Source organism: Neopelma chrysocephalum, unplaced genomic scaffold (assembly GCF_003984885.1).
Source record: "Neopelma chrysocephalum unplaced genomic scaffold, ASM398488v2 Primary Assembly neopelma1_76, whole genome shotgun sequence".
Taxonomy (NCBI): domain Eukaryota; kingdom Metazoa; phylum Chordata; class Aves; order Passeriformes; family Pipridae; genus Neopelma; species Neopelma chrysocephalum.
The window spans coordinates 3,205,196-3,223,063 of NW_020897737.1; the positions used below are offsets into that span (position 1 = coordinate 3,205,196).

Sequence of the window (17,868 nt, forward strand, 5' to 3'; positions counted from 1 at the left end):
CTCCATTGCGGCGTCGAGGGACGAGGGGAGCGGGCGGCTGCCGGCAGGTGCTCAGCCGGTGCCGCGTCCCATCGCAAACAGCTGGGCAAACTCCGGCGACTCCCTCCCTCTCTCCTCCTGTCGGCCCTTCTGCCCGCGGCCGGGCGGCAGCGTGCCCCGGCGGGCGGGCACGGACACGGGGCGAGGCGAAGTAAGGTAAAGGCGGCCGGAGCGGAGCGGGTCTCGGCACCGCCCTCCCCGGCCGGGACAGCCCGGGGGACGGGACAGCCCAGGGGACGGGACAGCCCGGGGGAGCCCGGCTCCACCCCGCCGTGCCTTCCCGAGACGACGTGCCCGCTTCCTTCCACGACCGCGGCGGCACTGGGAAGGAGGGACCGCCGTCGGGGCGATCGCGACTCCTTTATTACTTCCCTTCCCCGCCCCTCTCCGGGCAGCGCCTCCGCGCACCACCCGCGGCTACGCTGCCTCAGGAGCAAAGGCAACTGCTGCACGTCTGTCTTTATTCCCTCAACTTGCTCCATCGCAGATTTTTTTTTTTTTAGCTGACTCTCCCTTCCCTGTTGTTTACACGAGTTTGACCACAGGCAGACTGTGTCAGAAGTTTGGGTAATAGTTCATTCCTAAATTCCTTCTCTTTTATCTCCCCCGATCGTGACAAGATCGACTCTTAGTAACTCTGTGGCAACTCCTGGGTTATTTACAAGGACAAAATTAATTTTAATTTCCTAACACATTTTTCTTATTAGCTGCACTGATGATGGCACCCTGGGGTTTGGCACTGCTGCTGGGCCAGGCACTGATGTGTGTGGCAGGAGAAAGTGAAGGGCTGGCTGCGCCTGGATAACTTCCCATCTTGGCTTTGTACCCCAGCTGTCAAAAGGACACACATACACCCTATGGAGACCACGGCCTAGTGGCGATCAAAGGAACAATGGAAAAGTGCAGTCCTCCACCAAGTTTGTATTTGAAGCAGTAAACATGTCTGGAAAGCTTTTTCATCTCGTTTTTCACTCACAGTGACAGAACAGGTTTTAAACTAACAGCATCTTCGCCTTCTGCTGCAGTGTGGCTCCCTGTGGCTATCTGAGATAATTTTACCACATGCTGTAATCATAGAAACATAGAATTTTTAAGGTTGGAAAAGACCTCTAAGATCATCAAGTACAACTGTTAACCCAGGACTGCCATGTTCACCACTAAATCATATCCCCAAGTGCCACATCCACCCCTGAACACCTCCAGGGATGGAGGACACAACCTTATCCTGGGCAGCCTATTCTAATGCCTGGCCATTCTCTCAGTGAAGTAATACAATAGAAGCAAAAACCAAAGGCTTACAGCACACTGTTTTCCTCTCTAGGCATGTGGCTGTTTGGGACTAAAATACATTTACTGATAGAATATGAGAAATTAATTGTGAGGGCTTCAGTTTAATTGTAATTTGCTTACAACTTAGCACGAATGGGCCCTGCACAAAACAATATAGGTGAACTTTAAATGAGCTGGCTCAGCAGGGGAGCAAACACAAACACACTGCATACTTTCCGATAAGGGCTGAGACCCTGGAGGACCCCAAGGCTGCCCCAATCTGGGAGATAAGAGGAGTTAACGGGCTGCCCATGGGGACATGGAGAAAGAATCCAATGAGATGTTGGAAGATCCCAGACCATAAATCTCCATTGGACCAAGAGGCACCCCCACGTGAAGATCTTGTGCACAGACTGGGGGAGTACAATGGCCCAGGGAATTCTTTGTTCAGAGTCCCTTTCTGGAGGCACCCACCTGTAATAACCTGACTGTCTCAGAACCCAGGGTCTGAACACTGGGGTTTGGTAACCATAATAAGAATTGTAGTAGCCAGTCTTCCTGAGAAACATTCCAATGTGAGGATAGCAGAGCGCTGTGCAGTGTTCATGTTTGCTTAGTGGCTCTTAAGGATTTTAGAGACAATGTGGATAAATAATTTAACAGGCAAACCTGGTTCTCATTTTGGAGAGTTTGGGGCAAATAAACCTTTGGATTTGGTCCACAGGTTGCAGGTGTGTGTGTGTGTGCTTTTTTGACAAAAGCACTAGTACATGAGACATTGGAGGAATGATATGGCCACCAGAGATCCTCCTTGTTCCTGGCAAATTTCCTCTTTAGGCAACAGTAAGCCTTTTTATATGACAACTCTAACTCTATTGGCCTTGATCCAGTAATGCACCAATTAGCTGATGTAACAGCAGAAAAATTGAAATCTGCATTTAGAAGGTACCCAGTGTGCACATTGAGCCTCTGACCAACAAAAAGCACTGGCACATAAGTTTATAATCCTTCCCAATACAAATTCTACTTTGTATTTTTTGAATTATAAGAAAGTTTGGTTGGACAGCTGGTATTAAAGACTGAAATGAAAAGTACAGTGCTGGTGAAGCTAAGAGATTATTTGCACAGGAAAGTGTTTATCTTACTCAGGAACATTCTTAGGCTTTTAGCAACAAACATGTAAAAAACCAAATTGCAATGTAATGTATTCAGAATAATAGATGTATGGTGTGGTGTTTTCTGTAATTGTGAAAATTGTTTAAGTGGAACAAAAATGTAAGCTGGAATTGCTTAGCGGAATGCCACTGAGACATAATAAGCCTTTTGTGCCTTCTAGAGATTATAAAAATTTAGTTTGTTGTATATCTAAGACATCTTCAGGTTTTATTTTGCAGTTTTTATCACTTGGTACGTTCTAAATTGCTTGCTGAAAGGTTTCTCTCTTGGTCTTGAAAGAGTGATAGTCTCTTAGTAGATACTTTATGTGATTATAATTAAGAAAATGATATTATCCCCTTTTCTTAATTCTGTTCACTCATCTTCCAAACAGTATTCTCACCCAATTCCTTGGGCATTTCTCCTAAAAAGTTATCACTGATTTTCAGTGGCTTAACCTGGTGCAGCTTATTCAGAGTTTGTATGCTTTCTTTGAAGCTAGAAACAAGGAGCACTTTTAATGAAAAAGCTTCATTTTATAGGCTGTGACTGTGTCTTCAGAAACTGTGGTTCAGTGCTGGTATGCCTGACATTTCCACTGAGCAACAGTATCTTCAGGTCTGGAGAGTCACCTGAGTGAGAATAAATAGGAGATTCATGCTTTGGGATATTTGAACTGTTTCTCTGCAAACCAAAAAATGTTAAATGTTATGGCTAGGCTTTGCGAATGAAGATTTGGAAAAAATGCAACACTTTTTCCTCTTTTTGGATAAGGTCCAGGTGATAAGAAGAGCCACTCTGCCCCTGGAGTTGCCCATCCAAAGGTCCAGGCCACAAGTGAATATTGAGCTTTCATACACTTTTCCATGACCTTCTGCGTTTGCACAGAACCCAGCCTAAAAAAACCGAGCACAATCCAAGAAGTCAACATTTGCTCTTATACAGTAATGTAAAGATGATGCCACGATTTTCTCAATCAGCACTTTGCACCTGTCAAATCCACTTAGTGCAGAATATTAATTACCACTTCTCCAAAAAAAATAGATGTCCTTGAAAGTACCTTTTTTTTTTTTCATTTTGCAAATCCCTGGGCGGCAGCAGCTGTTTCTGTAGACATACATCTGGGCTAATGAGAAGCGAGGCCATCCTTTTTTTCCCAGGGCTACAAAATTTTGGTTCAAACTGTACATTTATATAAAGTTTGACTCCATGGGCAGATATGCCACTTTTTCCCCCGATGCATATATAGATAGCTACAGCATACCTTAGCTTCCCTTTTTTAAAAGGAAACACAGACCAGGACTAGTGTCATAAACGTCAGGCTGCAATTTCATTGGTCTCTAACATTTTCAGCTCTAAAGAGGCTCCTCCCATTTTATGCAGTGTCAAACAGAAAATTACTTATTTCCAGTTTTCAACACGTTTAAAATAACTTATAGTTTATATTTCAGGTTTGAGAAGACCAAGTCAGACCACCATCCAGAAAGACCTCCCCTAGACCCTGAAAATTCTGAAGGCCGACTAAGATGACTAATTTTAGAGAAAACCTCAAGAAAACCCAGAAAAATAGAAAACTTTCAACTTAGGAGGATGGAGTCCTTATCCAACTGTCTATATAATTCTGAACTTTAGTATTCAATACTATATTTTAATACTTAACAATATTAGCCCTAGATTTCTTCACTCATACAGCATCTTGAGATGATGAATTTTTTCTCTTTTGCTGTCCTAAACCTAACAGGTTGCTTGGGTTACATCTCTCTCCAATTTAACAGGTCCTAGAGTGAAAAATAAACACTTCCTTGGGGAATGAGAAGCAGCTTCAAGAGATATGGTTTAAAATGTTTGCATGGGCAGAAGATTAAATATTCTTACTGGGCCTGATTAATTTTCCTGTTTTCTGCTTGATGAAAGTATCTTCGACTTCTTTATGTGTCATGGCTCAGTGTTTTTATTGCAGTTTTTATTGCTGTTTTAAGATGAGATTGTCACTTTTAGCCTTTCTGAAGTTGTTTCTCTCTGAAGAAATATTCATGATAAGGGCCACCTGAATTTTCACTTTTACTCCAGTTAAGGAGGCCTTTTCTGTCTACTGATTAATGAAAGCCAAGCAAAATTGTGACTGAAGACAATATAGTTATACATGCATGTTGTACAAACAATGGAGAGGACTAGAATATGTGGTTCATTTTTATTCACATTTAGGCGATTTTCATATTGCTTGTAGATGCAGATACATGAGGGTGCATGGGGCTTAGAAGCTTAGCAAAAGCAAATCTGTCAGTGCTGCTTGAAAGCATTTTAAATATCTGTGATCACAATGGTTTTGCTATTACCACTTGGGACTGTGAGCAAAGGAATCCTGAAGAGGCAAGAACTGCTTTGAAGAGACAAATAAAAAAAAAATCTGTTATATTGATGCTCACTTTCGTTATAGGTACTGATGAAAGCTTCCTATATTTAAGCAAATATGGCAATTTAGTGCAACTTCAATAAGAATTTTTCAGTTGCATATACATTTCTTCTTGTTGAGGCAGTCAAGAAATTGCAGCATTATTAAATATGAGCTGGATATGCAAAGGAAGAAGTCTACCAGTGTTGAAAATAGGGGCTTCTTGTTTAAAAACAAAATCAATAAGTAATTCACATTCATAAACTAGCAGTGTGAGGAATCATGGGAGAAGCAGGCAGTAATTGGTAGGAGCACCCTTAAGGCACCTTGTGAGACAGAGAGCAACATCAGCCTTTTTCAAAACCTCTGGCAGCTATTTTCTCTGCTTGCATGATGCCCATGCTTTGTAAGTGTGAGGTTATTAGCACTGGGTCTGACTTTAATATGTGAGTTTGCCTAGGTGAAGTTCTCAATACTTTTAATGATGGTACCTGAATGTACATAATACCGTGCACCAACCTACAGCTGGTCCTGAAGGTCTCCCAGTTACACAGTGAGACCTAGGTGTGAGCCAGACACTTTGTCTTCTCTGCTTTGTCAACTTATTTATTCTTAGCTAGAGGAGTGTCACATGCTCGAGGCTATTAAAGCTGCTGCCAAATAACACACCACTCCTGTACAGTTAGAAAATGTTACGGCCAGATACATTGTCACTCAAATCCAGTCCCTTTTCAGACATCTATCTGCCAGTATGATAGGAGTAATTCCAGAAGGGTTTTACAATGCCGTAAGCAAGACCTTCAGCCCATCATTGTGTCAAATCACATTTCTGTTAAAGTTGAGAAGAGTTTCTTCCTGCACTTAACAGTGAAAAGCAAGTTAAATAATAACCCACTTCCTGTTCTAATCCTAAACACCTAGAAAGCACCAAGCATTCCTGACCTTTTCATAGGAACCAATACATGCTTTGCTAATGGCCTTATAATAGAAACATCTACCTCTTCTTTTGATTTGGGAAATTCCAAATGACAGCTATTTGAAGAAAAGAGCTGAGCTGATGATAGCAGTAAGATTTCCAGAAGCAGTAGTAAAAGGTAATCCTTTTTGTTACCTGACAGTCTTGTTTTCTCTAGAAGTTTAAATCCAGTTGCAAAACCATGAATTATTTCAGTATTGCTCGGAGTGTTCTCAGCTATTCACACAGCAACAAAAAGTAGAATATAAGGTTAGTACTTTGTCACAGACACGTGTGTAGGACAAACATCGGGTACTCTTTCTTACATCCCCAAATGAAAAGACCAACAAGCTGCAGATTTCCATATGGTACACACGCACTGCTGCAGCATGAAGCCAACTTGAGAAGCATCCCATTTGCTTTCTACTTTAGAGAGGCACAGCAACATCTCGGTCCAGCCTACAAAGTGACATCAACCAGAGCCTGCAGAAGGCAACTAGCTTACCTGAGCAGCATCAGCACCTGCACATGGGCTGAGGTGGTGGGCTGCACCCTTAGTTGGGCAGCCCCCTCCTCTGTGTCACAGGGGTACTAGGACATACATTTCTAGAGCAGGAAGGTGTCAGATTCAGGACAAGAGAAAGTTTAGAGCCTGAGATTGCTGCCTTTTATACTTAAGCAGGGAAAGGCTGAGGAAGTATGAGGCTTGAGTCAGGGGGACCGGTAAGGTGAGTGAAAATAGGAGTGGGAGAACTCAGGCTTACCCCAGACTTGCACCCAGCTGGAGAGGGTGCATTGGTGACATTTAGGAGCTCTGAATCAGCACTTTAACTGAATCAGCCTTGTTGACTGTAGTATCTCTCAATTAGTCCAAGTCCAATATTGAAGCTTGTAGTTGTCACAGTAATGCGAGATCCTTCTTGTGTTAAGAGCGTCCCAAGCACAGGTTACACACTTGTATTTCTGAGGTAAGCACGTTCTTCAGGTTAGAGCATCAGAAGTTTTCTGTTCTCCGAGATCAGTGACACATGTCAGGAACAACTGTGTAATCACAGCACAAACATCCTGAACCTCCTATGAGAGACATGCCATCCATTAATGAGGTAGCTTTCTTCAGCCAGCACTGCTTTTGCTGGGTTCTCAAAATTTACATCATATTTCCCCCTGCTTTGTGCTTTTATTTCCCAAATAGCTGCATCTGTGCTTCCAGTTGGGCTCAGTAAATTTGGCTCTTTGAATCCAGAGTAACTAAATTATCCAGCAGCAGCAATTTCCATGCAGGTGCACCTACTTTTCTACCTATCCTACCTTTGCTGTTGTTCTCTTTTTGGTGCTTTGTGCTAAGAGAAAGAGGACAGTGCATGGATTGTGTGACTGCTTTCTCCTCTACTTGTGGCCTTTGCAATGAAAACCAGAAGGGGGTAAACCCAGGTAATGGGTCACTCTGTAACAGGGACAGCTGCCCAGCTTAATTTTCACCAGCTCTAAGAATTGATTTCACAAAATCCCAAACTCTTCATTGCTGTTATCTGAGGAGGTGAAGAGCAGCCTGATGGGCCCCTTTGCAGAAGCACGTTTGCTGTTCACTGGCTGGGATAAAGCACACCAGGCAGAGCTTGTTGTACTGAAGAAAAGGATCTCCCACAGCAAGTGAAAATGCTGGGTCTGGACTCAGTGAAGTGAACAGGTTTTATTAGAGATAGTTTTGAGAACAGATACTCCTTTAATGCTCTGATATTCTAAATCGCTTTTGAAGTCTCATTCTTATCTAATTTGCTTTGGCGTTCTAATTTTCAAGTTTTTTTCTCCTCCAGAAGAAATAGTCTATTACAAGTTTTAAGATCATACTGATAAATGCCAATTTTGTTTTCCTGTGACTATAATCATTTACATTCTCCAGTTGCTTTTCCTACCTGAAAAAAAAGGAAGATAAGGAGTTTGAAACCTTATTATCCGAGATTGTAACCTTTACAACGTGTCAGGACAATTATTTTCATGGAGATTTGTCTAGAATTATAGTTAATTATCTTGCTAAGATACACTAATCACTCCAGTTTGTAGGGTAGCAACTCAACAAAATTAATTTGCATCTTAAATTTTTCATCCTACAGTGCTAACATTTAAAAATATGATTGAATTTCTAATACTTCAAATAAAAATTTTCAGGAGCATTAAGCCATTTTGTCAGTTCAGCTGTTTGCTCTCCAGACCCCCACACTGTCCAGTAGTGGAACTGTGAGCACTGCAAGGGGCAACTCAGCTGTCTTGCTGGTTCAAGAGAAGCCTGTCTGTGGCAGCACAAAGAAAGCTTCTGTTCCTGAGACTGCCACTGCTTTACACTCACTACCTGTAAAAGTTTGTGTCTGCTTGGGATTGGAAATTGTCTTTTAATTTAAACAAGATAACACCAAACAAGAATGTGTTGAGTGGGTCCAATAACCTTCCTTACCTGAGTTGGAAGCAGAGGGGAGGATGGCCCGGGGCCATGGCCTGGCTGACACCAGGCTGGTGGGCACCAAGGCTGCTTATCCCCTGGCAGCACACACAGCACTGCAGCTTCCTGATGGCATTAAAATAGTGTTTTTTGCTTTCTCAGTTGCTCTTTCCAGGCTGGCAAGTGCTGGCCCCCCCTAACCTGCATGACTGAGGACCTAAAGGAGTTGGTTATTTTCCAAAGGCAGGGAATGACTGAAGTGGAGGGGACATTGCAGGATGAGGGAAGCAGCTGCAGGAAGCTGCCAGTGAATGGGCCAGGTCACACACAACCAGCTGCTAATTCCCAGGCCAGCTCAAGAGGTCAGCTGAGGCCAAAGGTGCCAAGCAAAATCTAATTTCTGGCTGAAGGGTATTAATAACCATGGATACAAGTACCCGATGTTTAGTGGGAAGAGTTCAGCTCCACCTCTTCTGGCTCTTTTTAACCTCAGAATTGCCAGGAACTGAAGTCAGTGGTCTCTGTGCCAAAGCCTATGGGAATTGCAGTTTCCCAGCAGCACCACCCCCCCCCCACGGCTGAAAAGCCTCCTCAATGAAGACCTTGTAAAGTGGTTGCTTGTTTCTACTTTTAAGCAAATTCCTGCCTGCTTTTCAAACGACAGTCCTCCTGTAGGAAAGGTATCTTCTCTCTCACCAGCAGAGAGAGAACTTTCCTCATCAGTGCACCTCTGTCCTGTTTCCAGCTCCAGGGTCCTTATTCGGGGAAGAAGCTGACACTGGAGACCTCACACCTCTTCCTGGCACTGCAGAGACTGCTGACAGGGAAGGTGATAACCCCGCAGCCCCCGGTGGACAGCCTGGGCAGAGGGGCAGAGCAGGGCCTTACTCACACGTGAGTGAAACGATGCTGTAACTTCAGCCGAGCATGAATTTCTGAGGGTGTTTTATGTCACTCTCTCACCTTGCTTCACAAGTGCAACCTTCAGTCCTGGCTATCACAGAGGATATTTTGGATATTTTACACACAAAGTAGCTCACAAAATTTATGGCTGTGTTCAGTCCTTTGACCTGTTAGCATAACAAAAGATTCATCTGAACTTTTGCTCATTCACAACGGAATTAATAAGAAAACCACAGAAGATGAAATTTAAGTAACAAACTTAAAAAAACACTTTGAACATTTACCATCTTGTTTCCATGTAGAACTTTTTTGAAGTGCTAAGTGCTATGATCGCACATTAAGAAATACTTCCTCCATTTAGAGTTGAAAGAAGAACAAAAAGAGAACACAAAACCGTTTTCTTAATAACCTAAAAATTTTCCAAATCAAGAATACGGGTATTATCATCCAAAGAGATGAGCCTGATGTTTCACACCTGACTTTACACATGAGCAGAAGTCTGCCACAAGACTGGTGTGTGCATGTTAATGAAAAGTCATTTTACACAACTCTCAAACAACAATATTTAATCATTTTCACAACAAAATCACCTTGTAGCTCACTAGTGTTTTGTTTTTCTTTAAATATAAACCCAAACACTTTAAAAAGCAGCACTTCATATCCACACATTTAATGCATATTTGACATTCTTTAAAAAGGGAAAATCCGTGTGTTATGTGAAATACTTCCTAGTATTATAATGAAATGCAGAAAGAAGAGCTTGTATTTCTGAAAACTCTCCTCTCCTAAAATAACCAACTTGCAAATCCAAGCATTTTCACAAAAACTTATTTAACTGTCTTTTACAAAGCATGGTATGTTGGACTCCTAACTCGGATTTACAAAATGACAAGTTATCATCTCAACAGGAGAAAAAAAATTATAATCTGATATACGGAAACTCAGTTCCAAATTTAGACTTTCATTTGCAAAAAATGGAACATTTCTGAGATGTCTCTTATATTTCTGAGGTACAGCTCAGGAATCAATACTTTATTTACCACAGATAAAATAGTTTATCTATTTTCAGGGATGCAATTAGGAATCCAGAGCTGTTAATTTCTGGATAAATGTCGCAAATGTATGACTACAAACCCAAACAGAATTCTTATTCCTTATCCCCTCATTTCCTCCTGTTCTCCTAACTCTGCTACTAACTTCACAAAAACCATGAAAGTAATGTAGAAATCTTTATTGCTAGAAAGCTATGGTGGGACTCTCATTCTTTGTACAAAAATATTTTAATGTATTTAGAAATGTTACATAAGAGCATTTCAGTGATAAAATATTTTATTAGTGCTTCTGTTTGAGTACATTGAGCAATCTATCGTGACTTTAAAAAAAATTCCCAAGGTTCACTATCTGATCTTTTAGTTTCAGACACCACTGTTACAATAGAAGCAGATGCTCTGGAAGAGAAAATCATCCCAGCAGTGAGGTTCTGTATTGCCAGTTGAGACCCATAAAGCAAGATTCGAGTACCGTGGAGTGTGTATTTTATATATCTATGCATATAAAAAGGATTATGGGAACTCTGCCAACCATATGTGTATGTGAACAGCCAACTGCATACTATGCCTCACCCAGCTCCTGGCAAGCAGGAAGGTTAGTGTTGATACAGGATGTGCTGCTGGAGCCAGCTCTAGCATTTGGTGAGATGACAAATAGATCGTTTTTGTTGGGTTTTTTTGTCACTCTGAAAGCATCACCTACATCACTCACCCACTCAACTTCATGCTATGCAAAAATATCCATTATTTAAACACTGTGAATAAACTCAACAGAGATTGCTGACAAGGTATGAGATACTCCGTGGCTAGTTAAGCACACATGAAACCGCAACCAGAAGAGTGGGAGACCTTATTGTGAAAGGATGAAAGTAAACACAGAAACTGGAAGAAATGAAGTAATCATCAGGTAGAACAAAATATTGAGAAGAAAGTCCTGCTGCAAAAAACAGGACTATGAGATGTATCAGCTTATAAGTGTACAATATAATGGAGCAAACAATACCACATAAACAGCAAATGAAACAGTGCCACACGACAGAGAACCTTGTGCATGAAATAATACAAGTTTTTATTCATGTTTTATAGATTACTTTTATTTATTTTTGCTTTAATAATGCATATTCTGTTCACTCTGTGCAAAACTGGGGACAGAGGCGGGTGTTTAAATCATCTAATGAAAATCAAGCAGAGATGAACATTCAGGTTGAGGGAGAGGCCTATCCAAACCAGGAAAGCTAAAAAGCCACAGCTGCTCAAGACAAAGCTGCTCTCAGCTGCGCCCTTTTGTCCTGCCATCTCGCACAGACCCGGCCCTGCTGACTGAGCAGCTGTACACTGGGAAGTGACCTCCGCCGGACAACGGGGACAGGAGTCATCGTGGTAGCTACATTAGGGAGACCTGGCCTCAACCGGCTCCAGTCAGTGTGTGGCAAAGAAAGGCACAAATCATTGCAAAGACCAGACTTCTGTTGGTTTGTTTCCTTCTTGTAAATACATTACTGTACACAATGCAAGTTTAAGTTGAAGGGGATTTGGGGACATAAAATTGCATATTTAACAGAACTTAAAACCATAACAAAAAGTAGGCTGTTCCATCTCGAAGCAAAAATAATCCCTCCAGCCCCAACATTAACATTCATTCCTGGCTATATGCAGTACAAACATTTTAAAATCTGTGACAAAAGACAATTAAAAACCAAAAGTCAAAATCATAAAGCTTGTAAACAGATAATCTGAGATACACTTTATTTATGGAAAAATATCATCAAAATAGTACCACTATGGATTAAACTGCCTGAGTTTTCATTTCACCTAGGATCTTGAAGTAGAGAACCTTTAGCACAAGAAGATCAATTTCAGTCACAACTAGTGCTGCACAGCACAGCTTTGGGTGGAAATTTTGTCTTCATTGGTATTTTTGTTGTGCTATCAAAAACTGTTGTGCTAATCCTTCAAATAAAGGGATGTTGAGGCAATTCTTAAATCATTTGGCACAAAGTTATTTTGGCTGGGGCATAAATTTGAGTCTCAGTCATGAAGAATAATGCAACATTCCACCTATCAAGTATTCATTTTGATTGAAGAGCTTTCTTTATGTCATTAACTTCCATCTGAAAATAAACAGAAAAAAAGTATTTGTGATTAAATTAGATGCTTCAGCAAACTGAGGCACAGTTGGTGCCACTTGAAAAGCATGTTCCATCATGTCCACAGGTGTCAAGTATGGGTTTTATACTACTCTTATTTCCACAGATGTCACAAATTGAGGTGTCCTTCTCAGCTGCATAGGATGACCATTCATGGCTTCCTCCCCTCAGAACCTGACAAGTATAGCATTGAATGTAATGCAAGACCTTTCAATCTCTTCAAATTACAACTTTTACAAGCCACTCAGCTCACTGCCTAGAATTACTTGCAGAATGAGCATTGTGTCCACACTGCACTTAGAGCTGGCACAAGTAAACTGTCAGTTTTGTTCCTCAGCTACCAGTGCTCATTGCCAGCAGTGCAATCTCTCTCCTATGGAGATGGTTCTTGCTGTAGGGATGGTGGTTGCCTTCTACACCCATCAAGCCTGTGCCCAGGCACATTAAGTGCTCTGGTGGATATACAAATGTGGTAAAAGGATGTGGCTGAAACCATCATCAGCCCTAATTGCACACTTGGCCCCTCTGACAGACACTGAAAACCCTAAGGCAGGGGTATACTAGATTTATTCAAACACACCCACAGTGTTCAAACTGCACCATCATCAAGGCAGTCTTCTTTAATGCATGTGCTACTTCCTGACGATCAGAGCTCTAAAACTAATGCAATTTTTGTTTATTAACTCTTATCTTTTTGTAAAGCTAATAATGCCATCTTGGCTAGCATCTGAACATTTACTAGTATGAACAACACTTGAACTGGAGTAATAGCATTCAGCTATAAGATCATAATTTTAAACCCATCAATGCAGGCCTCTATAAAATGTAAAGTTATCCTTGGAGGTAGAATCAAGACCTCTGGATAGTCTGTCCTGTTAGACTAAATCAATAACAGCTATTGAAAATGTTCCTTGATTATCTGAATAAATTTCAGTTTTAGCTGAACATGAATTGTGTTTTATTAGAAGACATGTTCCTATGCAGTTGGGTACATGAAGTCCTTTAGGCAGCCCTGGAGCATAGACATTGATGATCCTCGGTTCTGCCACCCTTTGCCATGTTCCCAAGCACTTCAAAGAGTGGGAACAGTCCAGTGAAACTACAATTCGATTTTCTATCCCTAGTACAAAGCACAGCTGACCTATAACATAAAAATATATAATCAACACTAATGCACTTATCAAGTACATGGACTAGAATAGTATAATATAGCATAGCAGAACAGAGAGTAATTTTGTTTGGAAGGGACCTACAATAACCATTTAGTCCGACTGCCTGACCAAGTTAAAGCATGTTGTTAATGGCATTGTCCAAATCATTCTCCAAAACCCCAAAAAGCAGTTTCAACGTCACTCCACACTGAAGCAGCACAGTTAATGATTCTAGCAAAGACCAAGCTCCATGATTCCCACAAGCAGGGCAGTGTGCTACCTGGCAGATGACTAGCCAGGATGACAACATCTAGAACTAAGGTACTGTACTGCTACTGTATGGTAGCAGTAACTGGGCTCTTAATCAGAACACCTTCTTTTATATTGTTCAGGATGCTTTAGTAAAGACAACCTGAGTACAGCCTTTAAAGCAGACACAAAAATCCCACTATATGAAATCATATTTGAACCACATCAACACTAAGACAAGCCTACTACAAAATATAAAGCTTTGGCTGGAAGTAAGTAATGTAAAAAGGCATGATTTCATTTGTGACAAAATCAAACAATTAAAACCAAGACTAAAAAATATAATAGTTTGAGTCCTGTATTTTTTAAATTTGTTTACTTGTGCTGATAAATTTTTAGATAATTATCAGGCTTTTCAGTAAAAACCCAGACTGCAATATATATGGCAATGATATGAAGGGAACTGGTATATCCCTTTCAGAAATGTTAGTAGTTTTTGATTCACTGGAAATCTAAGTATCTTATAGCAGAGTTTTCTCTCCCATATGTGAGGCTAAATCAAACCTGCCAATACATCTCTAACATTATAAATAAGTACCTGTAATCTTAGACGGATCTTCTTTTCTTCATCCAACTCAGACAGCAACTGTTTAATCTCTTTTCTGTTACAAGAACGCAAAAGAAGCTTGGAATGAAAATTATTAAACTACAAAAATACAAAAACTCATCTCTCGGAGAGGTATTTTCCCCGCTTCACTAGTTATTTTTTTTCCTCCGAACAACTAACTAAAGTCATCACACTCTTGTATACTGTAGGCTATACTACAGAGCCTCTCTGTAAGACAGTACCCCCCACATCCCACAGGGCTAATAAAGTTCCACCTAATAGACCTGCATCCATAGGCTTTGCTCTGGACTAGCTGTATCAACACTGTATCAGCACCCAGTTGCCTTTTTTTTCCATACAAGATTTAGATGGATTAACTGTTTGTGGGTTATAGGAACTGGTAACACAAATCCTGCCCGTCCAATCACATACTTAAGCCGCTTAAAAGCTGCTTATGCCAGCAATACAATGCAACCTTCAACTTCATTTATAAGACTGAATGATCCCAAATATGCATTTTCTGTCAGTCCTCTTTGTTGGGAAGGGGAACATAGCTATAAGGAGCAGACACGTTCTCATGTTCCCACTGAGTGATCTCACCTTACGACAGAAACCAGTAGGTGGAAGCTGCCCTTGCAAGAAGGGCCGGGGAGACCGGAGGAGCAGGGTCAGCCTAAGAGGTGAAGCCGTGGGGCTTGCTGGCTACATCCAGCTTGAACCATGCCCTCCCGCATCTTCTCCCAAACTCTCCGCACACCTCTGATCCGCCACAGTCTCTGCACGCTGCTTCCCCTTTTCTTTTTCCTGCCTGGGCTACACACAACTGACAATGTAAGTGAAGGTTTAGCTTCCAAAGCATTAAATATTCTCAGGAACAGCAAAAGCTACATGCCAGCCCCAGTTTCTCCTAAGAAATGAGCAACCTAAAGAAAATAAAGATGCCCAAAACTAAAATAGTAAGATTTGGGGCCATAACCATAAAGGTCTTCAAAGGTCCTAATCACAATTCAATTACTACTTTTGTAACATGAGCTTCCTGGGAAAATGTGCTGACAGTCAAACAACAAACTGATTTAATAACTTTAGGAACTTGTAGTAATTTGTACTACAATTAGAACAAATGCACCCCTTTTATTATGATCAATGCACATGAGTTCCCAAATAGTTACTGGCAAATAAAACAACATAAGAACCTTATTCACTGTTTACAGCTTGTAACTTAACTTTTTTAACACCCCATAAGCATCTGCTTATGTCATAACACAGGGGAAAAAAAACTCTTATGTGTGGATAGTGCCAGTCTGTTTTCCTGAGGTTCTCACCCCTGAATATGTTCTGTCACATGAAAATCACTCACAAACACATAGACAAACTGTGCAGAGTAATACACATCAAGGCAAGCCACCACTATGCACAAATGGATACATCCCACCTATAGCTGTGATTTGCAGAACTTACTTTTGCTGGTCTTTCATGGTTTCAATGATGGTTCTTAGCTCCCTAACTTGTGTTCTCAGCTCTTCCAGGGCAGTCTGACCTTGGTTCAAGTGCTCAGTCTTTGGCTTTCCTTCAGTACCAAACAGGGATGGGGAATTTGACCTGTGGCCTGTTGTTCCCATAGCAATTGAGTGAAATCCAGGTGACGGTGAAGGGGATAGTGATGGTTGTACATTACTGCCACTAGCCAGACCTCCTGATTTTGGAGGCAAGGAAGTTTTGTTATCAGACACCTGCAGCAAAAAGAGTAATATTCAATGTCTGTAGAAAGCTTTATGAAAATCAAACCTCTAACCAATGCCAAGTATTTAACTGCTCTTCAGTAATGCTACAAGTCCCACAGACAAACATGGGCAGTTTTGGCCAAAGCATGATAAATATAACAATTAGTCATTATCTTTGTACATGTACATCAGAGGGGGTCTAGTTGGGATGCAGAAGTTCAGACAGCTTCAGTAAGACTTTCCACGGTTGCTACAACCAGTCAGCAACAGCATTTCCAAGACCTCAGACCTAGCAGTGAAATAAACCAGGGACAGATGCTCAGTGTTTCACTCAGAAGTTTGACAGAACATATCTATATCCATGGACATCTCCTACAGAGCACAAAACTACATGACCAAGAATCCAAGCTGTACTTTTTTGCAAACTAAATTTATGATCACCAACTAACCACTGAAGGAATCTTCAATGTTTTTTCAAAAATGTATTATTAGCATTATGAAAATAGTAAAATATTCCTTTAAGTTTGCTCGTTGGTATGATATATACAGACAAAAAAGTTCCATGGCTTCAAAATGGTAATATATTAATAATAAATAAATGTAGTGTACAGTCCTCTGTTAACTGAAGCTTCCATGAATCCCCATAACTACCAATAGCTTTTTATTTCTCCAGGTACTTAACAGAAAAACACAGCATTAACCTAGTAACCCTGGTACTGTGGTAAGCTATAAAGGATCCCATGCTTCTTGAACTGCAATTCAGTGCTCTACAATTAGACAAGCTATAGAAAATCTAAAGTCCACCAGCCATACATGACCAGCTACTACTGCGTACACAGTGCAGTGTACAAGTACAGTTATCACAATGGCAAGTAAGGGGAGTCTTAATTATTTATCACACTGTTATCTGGCAATGCTACTGTGTGCATTATATGACAGCTACCAGGCATATCTGAAAATCTGATTTGGATAAGAGTAAGAAAAAGCATCAGGCAACCCTCCAACTCTATCTCTGGAAAAGGGATATTGAAGTTGAATGGTAAATAGGGTAAGATATTGAGAATAAATGGTGTGGAAATCGAAGGAGAGACTGTGAGGACTTGGGAACTGGCAGGGTGGCATTAGCTGACCAAAGTAACTGAGAGAAAAGGTAATGGACAGATGAAAATAAGAAGAAAGTGGAATTGGGAGAGAAGAGCAGGATCCACCGAGTTCTACAAAACCCAGTCTTCTCTGCTATATAACCATGACTGAGCAAAGAACCTGCCCTGGGAAAGCACTGAATACAAAAGGTGTTCTGCAGAAAAAGCAAGTCTGAACATAGAAATAAAAAATGTGTTATAATCATAAGAAAGCTGAATTACTCCAGTGCCTTGAAAACTGACTTAATGACCTTCATAATACTCTTTTAACATTTTATAGATTAGTCTGTTTGTTTAGTTTATTTATCTGGGTTGGAAGGAACTTTAAAGATCACCTAGTTCCAATCCCCCTGCCATGGGTAGGGACACCTTTCACTAGACCAGGTTGCTCAGAACTCCATCCAACCTGGTCTTAAACACTTCCAGGAATGGGGCACAATTTCTCTGTTGTGGCATCTGTTCCAGTGCCTGTCACCCTCAGTAAAGAACTGTTTACTAATATCTAATCTAAACCTACTCTCTTTCAGTTTGAAACCCTTCTGACATCTTCTCCTGTCACTAGATGCCCTTGTAAACAGTCCCTCTCCATCTTTCTTGTAGGCTCCCTTCAGTTACTGGAAGGTCACAATAAACCTTCCCTTCTCCAGGCTAAACA

The 17,868-nt window shown here is 41.1% G+C and overlaps 1 protein-coding gene across 7 annotated transcripts in view; it reads right to left on the reverse strand.

Moving 5' to 3' along the window:
• Positions 1-10,877: 10,877 nt before the first annotated feature.
• SH3KBP1 (SH3 domain containing kinase binding protein 1) overlaps positions 10,878-17,868 on the reverse strand; it is a 215,870-nt gene continuing 208,879 nt past the window's right edge. For 6 of the 7 annotated variants that reach the window (XM_027689211.1, XM_027689208.1, XM_027689209.1 and 3 more), the window contains 3 exons: positions 15,809-16,080; positions 14,342-14,405; positions 10,878-12,307 (listed from right to left, as the gene is read on the reverse strand). In XM_027689211.1, coding sequence (XP_027545012.1) covers positions 12,266-12,307; positions 14,342-14,405; positions 15,809-16,080 — 378 coding nt within the window. In that variant the 3' untranslated portion in view covers positions 10,878-12,265. Of the gene's footprint in view, positions 12,308-14,341; positions 14,406-15,804; positions 16,081-17,868 lie in introns of all 7 variants that reach the window. The other variant, XR_003535148.1, reaches the window with a different exon arrangement.